This window comes from Hyperoodon ampullatus (genome assembly GCF_949752795.1).
Source record: "Hyperoodon ampullatus genome assembly, chromosome: 2".
Taxonomy (NCBI): Eukaryota; Metazoa; Chordata; class Mammalia; order Artiodactyla; family Ziphiidae; genus Hyperoodon; species Hyperoodon ampullatus.
This window is the reverse complement of record NC_136915.1, coordinates 168,129,867-168,151,451: the sequence shown is the minus strand read 5'-3', so window position 1 is coordinate 168,151,451 and position 21,585 is coordinate 168,129,867. Positions and strand designations below refer to the sequence as shown.

Genomic DNA, 21,585 nt, shown 5'->3' with positions numbered 1-21,585 from the left:
CAGAAGACATAACTGTGGGCAACTGCCAGGCTATCAGGAAGAGACATTTCCAGGAGAAAAGTAGCCTGAGGAAGAAAGTGACCTATCCTTCAAGGAAGCTGGAGAGAAAAGCACAATCAGGGCAGTTTTTCTTTTTTTTTTTTTTTTTTTTTCACATTTTATTTATTTTTTTATTTTTTTATTTTTTTATTTTTATTTTTTGCTTTATCACAAATTTAATCAGTTATATGTATACATATGTTCCCATATCCCCTCCCTTTTGCGTCTCCCTCCCACCCTCCCTATCCCACCCCTCCAGGCGGTCACAAAGCACCGAGCTGATCTCCCTGTGCTATGCGGCTGCTTCCCACTAGCTATCTACCTTACGTTTGGTAGTGTATATATGTCCATGCCGCTCTTTCACTTTGTCACAGCTTACCCTTCCCCCTCCCCATATCCTCAAGTCCATTCTCTAGTAGGTCTGTGTCTTTATTCCTGTCTTACCCCTATGTTCTTCATGACCTTTTTTTTTCTTAAATTCCATATATATGTGTCAGCATACAGTATTTGTCTTTCTCTTTCTGACTTACTTCACTCTGTATGACAGACTCTAGGTCCATCCACCTCATTACAAATAGTTCAATTTCATTTCTTTTTATGGCTGAGTAATATTCCATTGTATGTATGTGCCACATCTTCTTTACCCATCCATCCGATGATGGACACTTAGGTTGTTTCCATCTCCGGGCTATTGTAAATAGGGCTGCTATGAACATTTTGGTACATGTCTCTTTTTGAATTATGGTTTTCTCAGGGTATATGCCCAGTAGTGGGATTGCAGGGTCATATGGTAGTTCTATTTGTAGTTTTTTAAGGAACCTCCATACCGTTCTCCATAGTGGCTGTACCAATTCACATTCCCACCAGCAGTGCAAGAGTGTTCCCTTTTTTCCACACCCTCTCCAGCATTTATTGTTTCTAGATTTTTTGATGATGGCCATTCTGACTGGCGTGAGATGATATCTCATTGTAGTTTTGATTTGCATTTCTCTAATTAGTAAAGATGTTGAGCATCCTTTCATGTGTTTGTTGGCAGTCTGTATATCTTCTGTGGAGAAATGTCTATTTAGGTCTTCTGCCCATTTTTGGATTGGGTTGTTTGTTTTTTTGTTATTGAGCTGCATGAGCTGCTTATAAATTTTGGAGATTAATCCTTTGTCAGTTGCTTCATTTGCAAATATTTTCTCCCATTCTGAGGGTTGTCTTTTGGTCTTGTTTATGGTTTCCTTTGCTGTGCAAAAGCTTTGAACTTTCATTAGGTCCCATGTGTTTATTTTTGTCTTTATTTCCATTTCTCTAGGAGGTGGGTCAAAAAGGATCTTGCTGTGATTTATGTCATAGAGTGTTCTGCCTATGTTTTCCTCTAAGAGTTTGATAGTGTCTGGCCTTACATTTAGGTCTTTAATCCATTTTGAGCTTATTTTTGTGTATGGTGTTAGGGAGTGATCGAATCTCATACTTTTACATGTCCCTGTCCAGTTTTCCCAACACCACTTATTGAAGAGACTGTCCTTTCTCCACTGTACATTCCTGCCTCCTTTATCAAAGATAAGGTGACCATATGTCCGTGGGTTTATCTCTGGGCTTTCTATCCTGTTCCATTGATCTATCTTTCTGTTTCTGTGCCAGTACCATACTGTCTTGATTACTGCAGCTTTGTAGTATAGTCTGAAGTCAGGGAGCCTGATTCCTCCAGCTCCATTTTTCGTTCTCAAGATTGCTTTGGCTATTCGGGGTCTTTTGTGTTTCCATACAAATTGTGAAATTTTTTGTTCTAGTTCTGTGAAAAATGCCAGTGGTATTTTGATAGGGATTGCATTGAATCTGTAGATTGCTTTGGGTAGTAGAGTCATTTTCACAATGTTGATTCTTCCAATCCAAGAACATGGTACATCTCTCCATCTATTTGTATCATCTTTAATTTCTTTCATCAGTGTCTTATAATTTTCTGCATACAGGTCTTTTGTCTCCTTAGGTAGGTTTATTCCTAGATATTTTATTCTTTTTGTTGCAATGGTAAATGGGAGTGTTTCCTTGATTTCACTTTCAGATTTTTCATCATTAGTATATAGGAATGCCAGAGATTTCTGTGCATTAATTTTGTATCCTGCAACTTTACCAAATTCATTGATGAGCTCTAGTAGTTTTCTGGTAGCATCTTTAGGATTCTCTATGTATAGTATCATGTCATCTGCAAACAGTGACAGCTTTACTTCTTCTTTTCCAATTTGGATTCCTTTTATTTGCTTTTCTTCTCTGATTGCTGTGGCTAAAACTTCCAAAACTATGTTGAATAAGAGTGGTGAGAGTGGGCAACCTTGTCTTGTTCCTGATCTTAGTGGAAATGGTTTCAGTTTTTCACCATTGAGGACGATGCTGGCTGTGGGTTTGTCATATATGGCCTTTATTATGTTGAGGAAAGTTCCCTCTATGCCTACTTTCTGCAGGGTTTTTATCATGAATGGGTGTTGAATTTTGTCGAAAGCTTTCTCTGCATCTATTGAGATGATCATATGGTTTTTCTCCTTCAATTTGTTAATATGGTGTATCACGTTGATTGATTTGCGTATATTGAAGAATCCTTGCATTCCTGGGATAAACCCCACTTGATCATGGTGTATGATCCTTTTAATGTGCTGTTGGATTCTGTTTGCTAGTATTTTGTTGAGGATTTTTGCATCTATGTTCATCAGTGATATTGGCCTGTAGTTTTCTTTCTTTGTGACATCCTTGTCTGGTTTTGGTATCAAGGTGATGGTGGCCTCGTAGAATGAGTTTGGGAGTGTTCCTCCCTCTGCTATATTTTGGAAGAGTTTGAGAAGGATAGGCGTTAGCTCTTCTCTAAATGCTTGATAGAATTCGCCTGTGAAGCCATCTGGTCCTGGGCTTTTGTTTGTTGGAAGATTTTTTATCACAGTTTCAATTTCAGTGCTTGTGATTGGTCTGTTCATATGTTCTATTTCTTCCTGATTCAGTCTTGGCAGGTTGTGCATTTCTAAGAATTTGTCCATTTCTTCCAGGTTGTCCATTTTATTGGCATAGAGTTGCTTATAGTAATCTCTCACGATCTTTTGTATTTCTGCAGTGTCAGTTGTTACTTCTCCTTTTTCATTTCTAATTCTATTGATTTGAGTCTTCTCCCTTTTTTTCTTGATGAGTCTGGCTAATGGTTTATCAATTTTGTTTATCTTCTCAAAGAACCAGCTTTTAGTTTTATTGATCTTTGCTATTGTTTCCTTCATTTCTTTTTCATTTATTTCTGATCTGATTTTTATGATTTCTTTCCTTCTGCTAACTTTGGGATGTTTTTGTTCTTCTTTCTCTAATTGCTTTAGGTGCAAGGTTAGGTTGTTTAGTCGAGATATTTCCTGTTTCTTAAGGTGGGATTGTATTGCTATAAACTTCCCTCTTAGAACTGCTTTTGCTGCATCCCATAGGTTTTGGGTCGTCGTGTCTCCATTGTCATTTGTTTCTAGGTATTTTTTTATTTCCTCTTTGATTTCTTCAGTGATCACTTCGTTGTTAAGTAATGTATTGTTTAGCCTCCATGTGTTTGTATTTTTTATAGCTCTTTTCCTGTAATTGATATCTAGTCTCATAGCATTGTGGTCAGAAAAGATACTTGATACAATTTCAATTTTCTTAAATTTACCAAGGCTTGATTTGTGACCCAAGATATGATCTATCCTGGAGAATGTTCCATGAGCACTTGAGAAAAATGTGTATTCTGTTGTTTTTGGATGGAATGTCCTATAAATATCAATTAAGTCCATCTTGTTTAATGTATCATTTAAAGCTTGTGTTTCCTTATTTATTTTCATTTTGGATGATCTGTCCATTGGTGAAAGTGGGGTGTTAAAGTCCCCTACTATGATTGTGTTACTGTCGATTTCTCCTTTTATGGCTGTTAGTGTTTGCCTTATGTATTGAGGTGCTCCTATGTTGGGTGCATAAATATTTACAATTGTTATATCTTCTTCTTGGATCGATCCCTTGATCATTATGTAGTGTCCTTCTTTGTCTCTTCTAGTAGTCTTTATTTTAAAGTCTATTTTGTCTGATATGAGAATTGCTACTCCAGCTTTCTTTTGGTTTCCATTTGCATGGAATATCTTTTTCCATCCCCTTACTTTCAGTCTGTATGTGTCTCTAGGTCTGAAGTGGGTCTCTTGTAGACAGCATATATATGGGTCTTGTTTTTGTATCCATTCAGCCAATCTGTGTCTTTTGGTGGGAGCGTTTAGTCCATTTACATTTAAGGTAATTATTGATATGTATGTTCCTATTCCCATTTTCTTAATTGTTTTGGGTTCGTTATTGTAGGTCTTTTCCTTCTGTTGTGTTTCTTGCCTAGAGAAGTTCCTTTAGCATTTGTTGTAAAGCTGGTTTGGTGGTGCTGAACTCTCTCAGCTTTTGCTTGTCTGTAAACGTTTTAATTTCTCCATCAAATCTGAATGAGATCCTTGCTGGGTAGAGTAATCTTGGTTGCAGGTTTCTCTCCTTCATCACTTTAATTATGTCCTGCCACTCCCTTCTGGCTTGTAGAGTTTCTGCTGAGAGATCAGCTGTTATCCTGATGGGGATTCCCTTGTGTGTTATTTGTTGTTTTTGCCTTGCTGCTTTTAATATGATTTCTTTGTGTTTAATTTTTGACAGTTTGATTAATATGTGTCTTGGCGTATTTCTCCTTGGATTTATTCTGTATGGGACTCTCTGTGCTTCTTGGACTTGATTAACTATTTCCTTTCCCATATTAGGGAAGTTTTCAACTATAATCTCTTCAAATATTTTCTCAGTCCCTTTCTTTTTCTCTTCTTCTTCTGGAACCCCTATAATTCGAATGTTGGTGCGTTTAATGTTGTCCCAGAGGTCTCTGAGACTGTCCTCTGTTCTTTTCATTCTTTTCTCTTTATTTTGCTCTGCATTAGTTATTTCCACTATTTTATCTTCCACCTCACTTATCCGTTCTTCTGCCTCAGTTATTCTGCTATTGATCCCATCTAGAGTATTTTTCATTTCATTTATTGTGTTTTTAATCGATGCTTGATTCATCTTTAGTTCTACTAGGTCCTTGTTAACTGTTTCTTGCATTTTGTCTATTCTATTTCCAAGATTTTGGATCATCTTTACTATCATTATTCTGAATTCTTTTTCAGATAGACTGCCTATTACCTCTTCATTTGTTAGGTCTGGTGGGTTTTTATCTTGCTCCTTCTCCTGCTGTGTGTTTTTCTGTCTTCTCATTTTGCTTATGTTACTGTGTTTGGGGTCTCCTTTTTGCCGGCTGCAGGTTCGTAGTTCCTGTTGTTTTTGGTGTCTGTCCCCAGTGGCTAAGGTTGGTTTAGTGGGTTGTGTAGGTTTCCTGGTCGAGGGGACTAGTGCCTGTGTTCTGGTGGATGAGGCTGGATCTTGTCTTTCTGGTGGGCAGGTCCACGTCTGGTGGTGTGTTTTGGGGTGTCTGCAGACTTTTTATGATTTTAGGCCACCTCTCTGCTAATGGGTGGCATTGTGTTCCTGTCTTGCTAGTTGTTTGGCATAGGGTGTCCAGCACTGTAGCTTGCTGGTCGTTGAGTGAAGCTGGGTGCTGGTGTTGAGATGGAGATCTCTGGAAGATTTTCGCCGTTTGATATTATGTGGAGCTGGGAGGTCTCTTGTGGACCAGTGTCCTGAAGTTGGCTCTCCCACCTCAGAGGCACAGTACTGACTCCTGGCTCCTCAATTTGGGATGATTTGTTGTCTATTCATGTATTCCACAGATGCAGGGTACATCAAGTTGATTGTGGAGCTTTAATCCGCTGCTTCTGAGGCTGCTGGGAGAGGTTTCCCTTTCTCTTCTTTGTTCTCACAGCTCCCGGGTCTCAGCTTTGGATTTGGCCCCGCCTCTGCGTGTAGGTCGCCGGAGGGCGTCTGTTCTTCGCTCAGACAGGAAAGGGTTAAAGGAGCAGCCTCTTCGGGAACTCTGGCTCACTCAGGCCGGGCGGGAGGGAGGGGCACGGAGTGCGGGGCGAGCCTGCAGCGGCAGAGGTCGGCGTGACGTTGCACCAGCCCGAGGCGCGCCGTGCGTTCTCCCAGGGAAGCCGCCCCTGGATCCCGGGACCCCGGCAGTGGCGGGCTGCTCAGGCTCCCGGAAGGGCGGTGTGGACAGTGACCTGCGCTCGCACACGGGCTTCTTGGCGGCGGCAGCAGCAGCCCCAGCGTCCCACGCCCGTCACTGGGCTCCGCGCTTTCAGTCGCGACTCGCGCCCGTCTGTGGAGCCCCTTTAAGCAGCGCTCTTAATCCCCTCTCCTCGCGCAGCAGGAAACCAAGAGGGAAGAACAAGTCTCTTGCCTCTTCGGCAGCTCCAGAGTTTTCCCGGACTCCCTCCCGGCTAGCTGTGGCACATTAGCCCCCTTCAGGCTGAGTTCTCGCCGCCAGCCCCAGTCCTCTCCCTGCGCTCTGACCGAAGCCCAAGCCTCAGCTTCCAGCGCCGCCCGCCCCGGCGGGCGAGCAGACAAGCCTCTCGGGCTGGTGAGTGCCGCTCGGCACCGATCCTCTGTGCGGGAATCTCTCCGCTTTGCCCTACCCAGGTATGTAGGGAGTTTCTTGCCTTTTGGGAGGTCTGGGGTCTTCTGCCAGCGTTCAGTAGGTGTTCTGTAGGAGTTGTTCCACGTGTAGCTGTATTTCTGGTGTATCCGTGAGGAGGAAGGTGATCTCCGCGTCTTACTCTTCCGCCATCTTACCCGGAAGTCCCAGGCCATCAGTCTTGAAAAACATCTCCTGGAATGACCATGCTCAGGGAGGAGGGGATGTGTTAATTTCTTCTTTCTTGCAATTACCCACAGGTGGGTAGGGTTCCCCAGAGGCAGGCCATTATGTATGATTATAATAACAAAAGCAACGAAAAGTGAAGGTTAAAGTCAAAGAAACAGATCCAACATGGAGTCAAATTGGCTCCTCCATGTTACAACTCTATTGTCCTAATCATTAACTGCTTGAGCCCGCTCATTTGTGACTCAGGGAGGCCTGGGAGATTTCAACTTTTCTACAAACAAGAGGCAGGGGACATAGAGGGGTGGGGGGGTGGGGGGGTGGTTGTGTGTGTGCGCAGGGTTCTGCTTGGTTTCAACTTTAGATTCAGAAGTGTCCAAATATTCTGCCATTTTCTTTGTGTGTGAACATAGCAACTAAATAAATACTTAAGAAATCTGGCTACTTTATTATGTGGTTGGAAATGAATAGAACTATAATATGTGTGTGCATTTACTTTAAATTTTATCCTTCATATTAATTTAAGGATGAGAGTAATAATGGGAAAATTTAGGTGCTTTCCTAAAGGTCTTTCTCCTACCTCAAAACACTGCGGAGCAATATAAGCTGGGAAGTTCTTGCCTCCCCATGTCCACTAGCTTCAAGCCACTATATGAGACTGAGGTAGGCAAAGGCAGGATGGACTTGGAAAAGCCAGGAACCATTTCTCCCTTCCTTAGCTCATTCATTTCAGAAGTCCATACCATTAAGTTTTCTTATCCCTCCATTCACTTGCAAACCGCATACTTTATGTGTTCATATAAAGACAAATTGATGGTGAATTTGCATATTTCCTACTCTGAACTTAAAAAGGTCTTACAACTTGGTTGACTTCAGATCAGCATGGTCAAGTCTTTATTATGGGCTGATCAACTCCTACTTAAAAGACAGGAGGTGCTCAAACAAGGTTAGCTGTTGTTGATGCTGTGATTGCTGTCAACATTGTTACTATCAGAAGAATCTTCCCACCAGTCTTTGTGTTTTCAGCATATTCATGAATGACTAATGATTGTTGAAATCATCTGTCATCTTTACTACAGTTACTGTCCTATCCCTTTAAGCCTTCTGGGACCTCTATTTTCTTCTACGTTTAAACAATCACAACTAACCCGTCCATTGGGTTCCCACAATTCTCTAAATTTCTCTTTTAATTAATATTCCCTCTGACTCTGTATTTGCCCACAAATTTTACTACTATTACTCTCTTCCTTAAATTAATATGGATAAAATTTAAAGTAAATGCTTGCTATATATACAGTATTAAAGTATAAAGGGTTTCTTTTTCTCTATTTGCTAAGAAAATTTGCTTAAAGAAATTTTTTGGCTGGAAATAGTTTTGGAACTGGAAATAGCAAGTACTATCTTTATTCTAATTTAAAATTTGATTTCAGCTCTGTCTCTGTCTGGAAACCTGAGTCATTTTGAGATTAAGAAGGAATAAAAGGAAGAATCTGAAATTGAAGACAAAGCAAAGAATTATGCCTGTTTGAAAAAGATAGTACTATTTAGTAAGAGCTTTCTCTTCAAAAGATATATTAGTAGATATCATATTCAGAAATGGAGCACATAAGGATCCTTAACATTGTAAATTGTTTCTCATTTTAAAATTCTTTGCCTACTAAAGCCAAGTTCAGGTACTTATTAATGCATCAAGACAGAATGGAAAAAATAGGGTTTAGAGTTAGACAGATTTGGATTTGAATTTTAGTAGTTTTGTGACTTTGGTTCTTAAACATCTCTTAACCTCAATTTTCTCATCTGTAAAATGGGACTAATAAGGGCTACTTTCTAATGTTGTGAAGATTAAATAAACCTAATGCATGTGAAAATTTAAACTTTAAACACAGTGACTGGGAGAGAATAGGCTTTTAATATATATTTTTCTTGTTTTTACTCTTTATAATTTTCTATCTTTTTTTTTTTATGGTTTACATTTGAAATCAACACCCAGTGGTGTTGCCATCAGAGCAGCTGGTACATGACAAAATCTAGGAATTCATGAGATGAGGGACCAGGAGAGGATGTAAGAGGCCGTGTGTATGTGTTGGGTGGAGAATATCCTTACTTTCAGCCAAAGAGATTTCCCTTAGGCTTGCTGGGTGATGAAACACCTGAAATACCTTAGGCCTTATCTTTCCATAATATTCATAGCTACCTCTTCAGGGTTGTTTATTCTTTATTTAGCTAATGGAAGTTGCTTGCTACCTTCAGCTGGCACCATTTCCTCAAGCAGCATTCCACAGTGTTGTATGTGATTCAGCATTTTTTCCATTGGCATACCAGCCTGAGATTTCCTCTTTATAGTGAGACATCCATTCAGGGCTGGAGTCCTCAAACCAGATAGACAAGTATCTTGGCCTGAACAACTCCAGATGCCTTGGCAATTCGCACTTAGGAAATTGGGAAAGTTACATAAAATCATACAGAAAGAAAAAAAGAAAGGAGAAATAAGTGAAACTTGTCTTGAAATTGAAACATGTTTTCAATGCAAGTTTAGAAGACTCAAATATAAGAGAACTAGCAATTACCAGACAATGGATTCCTTAAGATCAGAGGTCCTGTCATACTCCTGATTTCTCCATTGCCAAGTAAAGTGCCTGAAACACTGTAAGACTACACACACACTATATATGTATGTGTATATATATATATATATATATATATATATATATATTTATATATATTTATACATTGTACTATATAGAGCATACATAATTTGCTGATAGCATAATATATAAATATATATTATCAATATATATCATATTAGTAAATTTATACAAATTGATTAGCTTAGGGGAATGGGATATTATGAGGTTTCTTCACCTGGTAACGTCTCTTTAGATGTATATATCAGCCTAGTCATTGCCTCCTTTATAAAACTTCCCCTTAACCCAAGTGAGGTCAGGTATTTTGTTCTTGTCCTATTACACACTTCTCCTCATATTGCTTTGTATATTTGTCTCTTTCCTTAGTTACCTTTAAAAACCAAACCAAACCAAAAGTGATAAGAAATTTGAAGATATGGACTGGCCCTTTTCTATTAGTACTTAAGTTCTTTACATACTTGGTACATAGAAGGCAGTCAATAATATTTTCTAAATGAGAAAGGGGGATAACATTCTTTTGCTATATTTTGGAATCATTTCATATAGAAAAACCAAAACCTTTCTTTACTCATGTAGGTTCTCGGTGCCAAAACCAACCAATCTAGCCATGAGCCAGAGTATCTAAATTGGATGGTGTAAGACCAGTACTAAAAATGGAAAACCAGAACAGAGTGTCTCCCAGATTTCTGTATGAACACATGTCACAGTTGGGTGTTGAATACAGTGAATGTGCTGATTGTTCTCCACTGGTGGAGCTCGTGTGTGGTAGTTTGTCAAATGAGGAAAACAAGTTGAATCATAAAAGGAAAAATACCTCTCCCATCCCCATCTGCCAGGTCTACCCAAGGAAATCCAGGAGATTTGGGAGATGCTTAGTTTCAGGAATATTAAGACCCTTTTATTTAATTTGGTTGATAGGTGAAATATAGCTCTCTGGCGATCCATTTGATATTGGGCAAGATATGCTTTCATAGCAAATCCCTTTCATTACGACTTCTAGGGTGATGTTTGATGGTTTTAATTAGGAAGTGTTATGCCATGTTGCATAACAGAACATCTATTTTCAGTCCAGATTCCAAGCAGGAAGTAATCATTCCCAGCAAAATGTGTTTAAGATGCTCCTTCCATGGCCGGGATACTGATACAATACTGGTTAGGCCAGAGAGGACAGCCCCCCACACCTCCCCAAGACAACGAGAAGCCACTCCCAGAGAGAACTCAGGCTAGACAGGGACATACAACCCCACACAGCCTTTCTCAAAGATTAGTGGTAAGGCAGGTACCTGGAACAGGAAGGCTTCCATGGAAATTTGTCAATAGACTTGTTGCTTAAAGACTGTACTTGATTCAGTAAAACATAGACAAACAATGAAGAATTTGGGAAGGGCTCCAAAAAAAATGGACATGCAAAAACAACACAGAATAAGAGAATTTAGGGTATAGAAGAGGATCCCCAAGTCGTGGAAAAAAACCATAATTTTAATTCAAACTGTTTCCTAGACCACCCTGGTTAGAGTTGTTATTAGTTCCTTAGAGAGAATGATCTGGAGATTGATATGTCTCCATATACCTTTTAGAATTTATTGTACATATAATATGTAAATATGTATGTAAATATATATTTATATATGTATGTATATATCTATTTATGCATAGAGCTTACACAATTCTCTTTACAGAGTAGGCGTTTATTAATCTTAACAGAGACTGTTGTTGCCTTCATAAAATTCCAAGTTTAAAACCATATTTATGTATTATGTCTGTCTATTTTCTCTTACCTATATATCATCCATTTATGTATGTATCTTCAGGCCACCTGGGCCTTATTTGTTCCAGCAACGAATACTCTGATATCTAGAGTAGGCAAAATCAGCTGTTTAGTGCTCCTGACTGAGTTCTGACACACTGAATATTTTGCACTGAATATGCCATGCCATACACTATCACAAGCATAAAGTCATGGTAAATAGTATATAAGGGGAACGTGGCAGGGACTGCAGACCTGATTTTGGAGGAATCCAATGTCTATCTAATGCTTTCTCACAGTACAGTGATTCAGTTATACATATATATACAAATATTTATTTTCTTCCTTTAACATTCTCTTCCATTATGGGTTATTACAAGATATTGAATATAGTTCCTTGTGCTTGGAATGTATTCTTCTGGAGACAAGCATGTCATCTTTTTAAAGATATGTTCAGAAGGTTAAAATAATTAAACAGGATATTCCAGATCCTAATCTTAGTTAAGGGCAGAAGAAGGAACTGGATTTTATTTGGAACAGTTCCTTATTTAAATAAATATTTACTGAATTGAGCAAGCAGAGGCACTTCCATCTAAAATTTGGAGAGGAATCAGGAGAAGGAACAAATCAGAAACACAGAGGAAATAGTCTGACTTTTCAGTGGTCAGTTTTAAATTCTGTGCTGGTGCGTATGCATTTCAGACATGATACAAGGGAAAAGTTGTAGGTAGAATGCATCACTCTTCTGGAGTCATTTTGCTGTTAACCTCTGCATCATAGCATCTAGGAGAGAGCCACAAAACATTGTTGTATTAAAAAATTATTCCCGTGTGACTCAGTGACTCCTTTCTTCAGAGATACATTATTGATCAAGATAAAATAGAGCCAAGTTAAGTCTGACAACTCAGTGAGAAATATTGCTACAATTAGTGTTGTACTAAAATAAAAACAAAAAAAAGATGATTGGGTTAAAAGACAGTATCCCTGGGCTCAAGTCCCCACTCCACTGTTACCCAGCCATTAGTGGTGTGATACACCTCTCAACTTCTATTATCCTTAGCGTCCTCTTTCAGAAATGTGGATGTTCAATCTCTAGGCTTTTTCCCTAATTTAAAACATCTTTGATTCTCTCTTAGATTAGAAATTTTTTCTTCAAAATACTTTCATTTTACCTCCTTTTATTTAAATGAACTTCAGTTGAGTTACAACCTGTGGCAAATATTTAAAAAATCATTCTTTTCTAGAATTTCATAATTGATTCAGTCTTAACATCTCTCAAAAGGGTGGAGAAGAGAGAAACACTTACGGAACATTTCTTATGAGCCAAACCTTCGCATCTATTTCATTCTTGAAAAAGCTTTATGAAGTGGAAATTGTCTCCATTTACAAGGAAGGAAACAAAGGAGTCAAGTAAGCATGCTGCAGGCCACTGAGCAGATAAGGGCTGGGCAACACCAGTCCCCCCTCTCAGGTCTGTCCGATTTAAAAGTCCATGTTCTTTCTAGAACATGATCCTGGCACTGTGTAAACAAAACAGGTAGGCATTCCATTTAACAGATGGAAAGACTGAGGTACCAGGGAACTTCCTCAATTTTGTAGTAAATTGGTATTTTTGGTGCCAGGAAGAAAACTCAAGGTTTTTGGAATAGAGTGTAAGCTCAGACTGGAGGACAGGGTGCAAGAATATATCTTGCAGTTTTGTATGATAACTTTATTTCTATTTGATGCCAGCATTGAATTTTCAGAGTTTTTAAATGGTGAGACATAAAAGAATTAAGCTTCTTGTATTGACATATTTTAAAAATTAAATTCTAGTAATACACTTGTTTTCTAGAGACCATCTCAGAACGAACACACTTTTTTTTTTACACACACTGTATTTTATTTTTACAAGAGATAAACTGACACCAAGCATTGTAAATGGATGACCACAACAAAAGCAACAATGATTGCTATTACCAAACACGAAACACACTCAGAATGAACACATTTTATACACTAGAAATTGATGAAATTATTTTTTCCAAACCATGCATCCCAGTCTCCCTAGCTCCCTGATCTACTGCCTCACGCATATATGATATTTGGAGTATGATAGGGCTTAATCTTGAACTTTATTTTTCCTTACAAACAGTGATTTTCTTATCTGGAATAATTTGTAATACTGCACAGTTCCATAGTTCCTCTTGCTTCAGGAAATAATTTTTTCCCCCCCTCTTAACTTCTCTTGTTTTGTTTTGTATTTTGTCCTCTGTGTTTGTGTTGGCTTTTAGCCCTCTGTTCCTTTCAGTGCATTTGGCCTGGTGCCAAATGAGAATCAGCACTTAGCCTAGCAGTATCATTTTCCAACACACAGAATCAGAAGGAAAACCCCGCCTCTTACACCCACTACTAATTACCATAATACTACAAAACTGACTGCTCATCACTTGTGAATGTTTGCTTTCCACAGCTTTCATTCCTGCAAAGAATGAGTTTGAGCCACGTGGAGAATATGCCTTTAGGCCATTCAAGTCCTCACGGAGCACAGAGACCATCCTGGAAGAAATGGCTACTCTACTCAACAATGGTTATTTTGCTATTGCTTTGCTCCTTCAGTACACTAATCTTCACTTTTCTTCCACTCAAGGTAAGGAGACAACAGTACCTAAGGTTGCTATTTATTATACTCCTTTTTTCTTTTATAAGTCTAGTTATTATCATTGTCACTCAGTATTGTTAGAACTAGTTAGAAGAAAGAGTCATGTGGGTACAGATAATGTAAATATAATTCCAATTTTGTCACGGCAATATGGCTTTTGAGGCTTATCTAAGTGTTTAAGAGGAAAGGTAGTAGAAAATACTAAATGTTAGCTGCAGAACTAAGTTAGATGGAATCAATTAAATCAGTCAATTGACAGATGCCTGTGGAGTGTTTTCTCCCTTTCTGGAACTCTGCTCTTGGTGGAATAAGAAGATGTAAAACACAATGCTTACCCTCAAGGAATGGGGTGCAAGCTATACTCTTACTGAGGAAAAAGACACAAAAAGATAATAAAAGACAATAAGGTAAGTTACACATGGTTAGAATATCTTTGAGGAGGGAAATGGCACTGAACTAGGAGTGAGAAGATACGGATTCTATGTCTCTCAATAACTAGCTGTATGCATCTGAAAGGCATCTAATCTTTCTGGTTCTCAGTTTCTTCATCTGAAAAATGGTGGTAGGCAAATGGATTTGTTTATTATAATGTCCCTTCTAGCTATAAAATACAGTGATTAATAATTTAGCTAAGGACAGTATAGAACATAAATGCTTTAGGAGGTCAAGAGGGGGTCAATGACTTTGGGCTAGGTTGATCAGGGAAGGCTTCATGGAGAAGAGGAAATACTTTCTTATTTGGGAAGGCCCTGATGCTTATCAGGAATTTCCCACTGAGCTCCAGTCCAATTTGTGGGTCTAGTGAAGGGAAGGGAGGTACATGAGATTCTTAGTAGAAATGTGACTGTTGACTACATAGCATTGACCAAAAAGAAAATAAGAAATTCTTTATTTAATTTAGGATTTAGCCAATTCCTGGGTACATCTAAAGATTCTGAGCCTTGCAAAGAATAAAGTAGTACATGCCCATCTCAGAAAGGGCTGTGATATGAAATCAGTGACTGTAGAAACATTTTTCTAAGGGGGATTGGTTAGTTAAAATTTCAAAGATATGGTTTTACTACTTCAGATATTTGAAAGCAATTGAGAAAAGATACAGGAGGAAGCAGTACATTATAGTTGCTGATGTTAACTTAGGGCAAGTATAGCTTTGGCCAAGTTTTTACACAGTAGCCCATTAATTTGTACACAAGTGAGTACAACAGAGGAATTTGTAATCACATCCCCACTGTCTCAGGAATGTATCAAGCAGAACTCTGAACTTTCTGGAACAGTGTAGCTTTGAGCAGAAAAAGAATTGTCAGGCATTCTGAGTGTTTAGATTTCTGAAGAAGGGGAAGGGTAAGAATAGCAACAATTTAAATCTGGAAGTGCCTTTTCCTTCTCCAAACCTCACATCCTATTAGCCAGATGACTGTGAAGAACACAGGATATGTTCTAGGTGTCATCATTTCCTGTGTGTGACTGGGGAACCAGTGCCTGGGAGAGAAGGAAAGTGCCTTTCTCAAAGGCACACAACTGCTCTTGCAAAGGGAAGGAGGAGGGCTCATACTAGGATACCTCTTGCCAGAACTGAATTTGATCAATCCCCTGTGTTTGAACTCTGATTCCAGATTCTCTCTCCTCGACAATATGCAGCTTCTCAAGGAAAGGTTCTGCCTCTAAAGAAATAGCCCAGAGTTTGTACCAAATTTGGGGAAGTTTGAAAGGTTTTCAGGATATTGTCCTGATGGGATGCCAGGGAGGCTTATTTCCCATGGGAAAAGCCAATGCCTGGCTGACAGTGGAATGATATTAGCTCCTGTATTCCACTTTCCACTTGCCTGCACTTCTTTTTCCCTATTGGCCACAGATTAGTATTTTTGGAAAAGGGACTGAATAGCTGGTGGGTGATGAGTCATTATGAGGTAACCACTTCCACCTCCTCATAATGCTCCACAACCTCGGAGTTTACATTGTTTTAGTCTCCACTCTGGTTTTTATATACAAAATCCCACTTTCCAGCCTCTCTAGGCACTAATTCAAAAAGTGTTAGACAGGAAGGTTGGCTCCTTCAAAATCAATCAACAGAAATTTCCTTGGGAGAATTCTTTTTTTCTTTTTTCCCCCTCTTCATTCAGAAGATGTTTCACTGAAAGAATCGGTTATGAGCCCAAGGAGTTGGTCCATCCCTAGATGAAAATAATCTCACAGAAATTGTCTCTAAGAAACCAAATGTCAGGAGAGTCCCCTGCTTCAATGAAATGAAGGCTACTTTCAAAAGGGAAAGTTGTGCTTGTACTTAAAAGCGGAGTAGATTCTATTTCCAAATGATGATCTGATTAGAGTTGGTTTGGAGAAATAATTATTAAGTTTATTTATTAACCCAAGTATGTAAATCTGGGCTTAAATCACAATGGGGTTACAAGAACAACTGCTCCTTCTAAGCAAAAATAAATTAACTAAACTAAACTGAAAGTCCTATATGCTTCTTTATAAGTGGATACCCACCCCTTCCAAACGTCACCAAAATTAGAAATACAAACTGCTCCACAGAGCGGCAGGAGTGAGACATCTGACTCAGGCTCTGTTTGGATCTTAGCCTGGCCTCTCATCAGCTGCATGACCTTGGGCTAGTTACATAATCCTTCTCCTTGTTTCCTCATCTGAAAATGTGTGTGTTGGTTATTTCACAGAGTTGTGGTAAGAATGAATGAGATAGTACAGTGCCTGACCCATGGTAGGCTCTCAGTGGATGGTAGCGATTCATATTTACACCATTATTATTACTATTTATATATATATATGTTATATCTTTACTGGAGTATAATTGCTTTACAATGGTGTGTTTGTTAGTTTCTGCTTTATAACAAAGTGAATCAGTTATACATATACATATGTCCCCATACCTCTTCCCTCTTGTGTCTCCCTCCCTCCCACCCTCCCTATCCCACCCATCCAGGTGGTCACAAAGCACTGAGCTGATCTCCCTGTGCTATGCGGCTGCTTCCCACTAGCTATCTATTTTACGTTTGGTAGTGTATATATGTCCATGCCACTCTCTCACTTTGTCACAGCTTACCCTTCCCCCTCCCCATATCCTCAAGTCCATTCTCTAGTAGGTCTGTGTCTTTATTCCCGTCTTACCCCTAGGTTCTTCATGACATTTTTTTTCTTATATTCCATATATATGTGTTAGCATATGGTATTTGTCTTTCTCTTTCTGACTTACTGCGCTCTGTATGACAGACTCTAGGTCCATCCACCTCACTACAAATAACTCAATTTTGTTTTTTTATGGCTGAGTAATATCCCATTGTATATATGCGCCACATTTTCTTTATCCATTCATCCAATGTACATTATTATTAATAATAGCAAAAGCAATTGTAGGAATCCAGTGATTTATCTCCTAGAACAGTGACTTCCCAACCTTTTTGATTGCACCTCTCTATCAACAAAATGTTCTTGAGTACAATCCCAATATATATGCTAATTTATTATAAGTTTTATACAAGTTCTAATACTCTGTATATTAAAAGATACACAGTAGAAATTTATAAGGATGAACCAAATAATATGCTTAATGTTGTTTATCCACAGTGCAAAACCATTTTGCTTTTACCGAAATGTTATATTTATATAATATGAAAATATATAATATAAAGATTTCTAAAATAATTGAAATAATATTTTAGTAAAGTAATTTGATAAATGTGTTTCTTTTATTTTCTTAATCTTAGTTTAATACTTTTTAATATAATAATTTGAAAGTTATAGTCTAGGTTAATTTACCTTACCTTGATTCATGGTTTTGACCATCATAACTGAAAAATTACCTCATGAAGAAATATAGATCAAAATGGAAGAATGCATTTTTGAGTGTGCTTACCATGTTATGACACTAAATTTTAAATCCATCATTCAATAGTGCAAAGTTCTTTTTTTTAAATTAAAATAATATTGTCCCAAGTGGGGGCAGGGTGGTGGGATGAATTGGGAGATTAGGATTGACATATATGCACTAATATATATAAAATAGATAACTAATAAGAACCTGCTGTATAAAAAAAATAAAATTAAAAAAAATATTGTCCCATCACTCCATTCATGATTTTTCTTCCTTCCTTAGACAACTTAAATTCCACGGTCTATAATTAAAATCCTTACCAAGGTGGCCTTTCCTTCGTAGGCTCCTTTGTGGGTTCTTTCTTATTTCCTGACCTCTAAACAGTGCAATGCCCCAGTACTCCTGTCTGTCTGTACCCACTGACTTGATGCTCTTATACAGTCTCATATCTTTAAGCACCATATAGAAGCTGAAGACTCTTATTATCAGAACTCCTTAAATTCCATCCTTACAGATCTAACTACTTTCTTGACACTCCTACCTGGATATCTAATAAGCATCACAAACTTGACATGTTTAAAAATGAACTCATGACTCTTTTCCCCCAAATTTACTCCTCTTAAATCTTGCTCATTTCAGTGATTAACAGTTTTATCTTTCTAATTACTCATGCCCCAAATCTTGGTGTCATCTTTGTCTCTTCTCATTTTCTTATCCATATCCATGTCAGGAAATCCTGTTGGCTCAATTTCCAATCACTCATCACCATCTCCACGGCTAGCACCTTGGTCAGAGGCATCAGACTTTCTTGCATAGATGATTACACTGATCTCTTAGCTTGTCTCACTGCTTTTGCTCTTGTCACTCTTTAATTTATTCCTAGCATAGCAGCCAGAGAAATCCTATAAAAGAAAAATTGATATCATGTTTAAGCCCGAAAAGTCTCTTAAGCACTTTGCCACAAGGAAACAAATGAACCTTACATGTTACAAAATGTGTGGGTATACCGTACCTTACTACAAGTATCTTAAAGCCTTTAGTATTTAAATATCTGTATTTATAAAATCAACCACACTGGTGACTTCCTATAGCATGTAAACTGTGGTATGTTGCAACAGTTTGAAACTGAGATCTCCTCAGGGTATTTCGGTCACTGTATATGAGGCATGATTGTCTGAATATTAAATAGTGGAGACATTATCAATCTGAAATGTAAATATTTCTATAGCTTAATTTGTTATTTAAAATAGAAATAGAAATTCTATTATTTTCTTCTCACATGCCAGTGGACCATCTTGTGAAGTCACTGGGATTCAGAGACTATTATTTATAGAAAATTTCTATAGCCCAAGAGGAGGAGAGTCTAAGATCAAATAGTTGTACTGTGGGTAAAGATTAGGTGGATAAAAGGAGTTCTTAACTTTTTCCTAGAAGACCCAAAAGGTAGCTGGGTAATGAAAGGTAAAGGAAGGCGCCAGCCATCTGTAAAGGAAAGCTGAGAGATCCAAAACAAGGGGGAGGGAGGGATTTTTTTTTATGTGGCTAGGGAAAAGAAGTCGGCTTCAGGAATCAGAGGCTCTAAATAAATCAATCAAGAAAGTTGTGACACTGTCATCATCCTGACCAATTCTTCTTCTTCCCCTACAGACTGCCAATGGGCCCTGTATAGCGAAGTTTGGTGAGTAACATGTCTCATAGACCTCCTTTTTTACTTTTCTTAGTATTTGATGCAAAAGGCAAGCTCCAGAATTAAGAAAGCATGCATTCTATTTTAGTCATCCTTCAGCTACTGTTTATAACTGCTTATCTTGTGCCAAGCAGTTGTCTAGGAGCTGAGGCTTCAGAGGTATACCAGATGGATGGACAAGGCCATGCCCTGATGAAGACTACATTCAAGGTCACATCTCTGGGCAGAAATGCATAGCACTCCCATAGGCCTGGGAATCTGAGATCCAGGAATCTACTTTTAATTCTGTGCTTTAATAAGCACAAGTTTCAGATTTCTACAACCTTTCCCGGTGACAAACTCAAAGTCATTCTCACATTTCACATACTGCTAGCGTCCAGTAGAGTGAGTATAGGGTGCGATTTTTGTTTCTAAGTATATACATGAGAAATGAGAGTTAGGGGAATGGTCACTTCTCTGCTCGTTTCTCTTCTCCTCTTAGCTCCTGAGTCACTTTCCTTTATAGTGACCTGGTACTTGCTTAGAAAACACACTAAAGTTTACAGTCGTCCTAAGCCTTAGGGCATTTTTTAGAATACATACAAAATTGAAACGAATACATTTTGGGTTGTTTACTGGTTTAAGGTCAAACACCTATTTTCAGCTGACAGCAGAATATAATTCTTTTTGGTGCTGAAGATATAGCAATGGACAAAACAGAGAAGTACTTGTTCTCAAAGACATTATATTCAAGTGGGTATAAGATAGACAATAAACAAATGAACAATTTATAATAGGCTAGATGGTGACACCTATGAAGAAAACTAAAGGTAAAGGGAGAGAGTGACAGGAGAGCGCTATATTTTATACAGATTGATGAGAAGATCTCATTGATAAAGTGATACATAGTAAATAGTATTTACACAGAGAAAGGCAAATATGCATCCTGCACTGCCAACTTTGGTCATCACCATCCTGGCAGGTGATCCCTCTCTTCCTTCCTCCTTTCTTCCCTTTCACAAATATCGATCGACAAGAGATGAAGTGCCACCCTAAAACTTAACCTGTGTCCCTATTCTAAATGTTTTTCCTTAGAACTCCCCAAGCAAGAGATACACTTAGGAGCTGCAATTTCTCTAAAACAAGGAGTAGGTAGATACTTAAAATATTAAAATTGTGGTTGGAGAGAACTTGTATAGACCGGGTAAAGAAACATCCTGTAAGTAGGAAGGCTGCCCATTGGATTCTGTCATGCAGAGTACAAATGATAACGTTTTTTTTCCTGTAAGTAGGAAAGAACTACAATCAGGAAGAAGATGAAATAACTATGCTTTCCTTTTTTTTTTCTCTCTCTCCCCTGCCTTTCTTGTAAATATCTTATAGGACCATTACCTTCAAAATGGCAAATGCCCTCTCCTGAGCCTTCTTGTGTGAATAAGACAGCTGATTGGAGGCTGAAAATACTTCAGAATGGTTTGTATTTAATTTACGGCCAAGTGGCTCCCAACACAGCCTACAAGGGGCGAGCTCCTTTTGAGGTGCTGCTACGTAAGAATGAAGACCCCATACAAGCTCTAACGAACAACTCTACAATCCAGAACATAGGAGGGGCTTATGAATTCCATGATGGAGATGTAATAGACTTGATATTCAACGCTGAACATCAGGTTCTAAAAAATAACACATACTGGGGGATCTATTTGCTAGCAAATCCCCAGTTCATCTCCTAGAGACTCGATTTGGTCTCCTCTGTCCTCTTCAGCACATGCAGAGATGCCAGTGGGTAGGATGGAGGAGGAAGATTCTCAGTGCCTACAGTTCATCTGGGCATACAGATCAACACAAACAGAACTCCTCTGCATGTGGATTTTCATTTCTTAGGCCTGTCTGGATAAGACTCAGAGGGAGGACCAAAGACACTTGGTTACCCTTGACGTTAGGTCAGCAAAGGCACTTTACTAGCTCATGATAAAATGAATACAGGTGGCTAGAGGACAGACTGACTCTTCTCAAAGTGTCTTTGTCTAACCCTTGAATCCCTGGGTGGAAAAATGAAGTCTTAGTCCCATGGGAGCCTTATCTGGTATGAAAAAAGATCCAGGGCAGTAGCCTGGCCTTGTTCTCATACTCTTGGACCGTGGATTTCTTGACTTCATTCTTCCCATATTCCCATCTTCTGAGACCCTCCTAATAAAAAGTAGTCAGACTTGGAGGGTGGCCACAGATAGGCCAGCAATACACCACTTTAGATTTGATGGCATTAGAGGATA

General features: G+C 38.6%; 1 protein-coding gene across 1 annotated transcript in view; it reads left to right on the top strand.

Annotated features, from left to right (window-relative positions):
* TNFSF18 (TNF superfamily member 18) overlaps nt 1-21,045 on the top strand; it is a gene marked incomplete at its 3' end in the record, with an annotated part of 115,598 nt that extends 94,553 nt beyond the window's left edge. Inside the window, exons 2-4 of the mRNA XM_079698180.1 lie at nt 13,632-13,808; nt 19,297-19,327; nt 20,699-21,045. Coding sequence (XP_079554306.1) covers nt 13,650-13,808; nt 19,297-19,327; nt 20,699-21,045 — 537 coding nt within the window. The 5' untranslated portion in view covers nt 13,632-13,649. The remainder of the gene's footprint in view (nt 1-13,631; nt 13,809-19,296; nt 19,328-20,698) is intronic.
* Between the last annotated feature and the right edge of the window lie 540 nt (nt 21,046-21,585).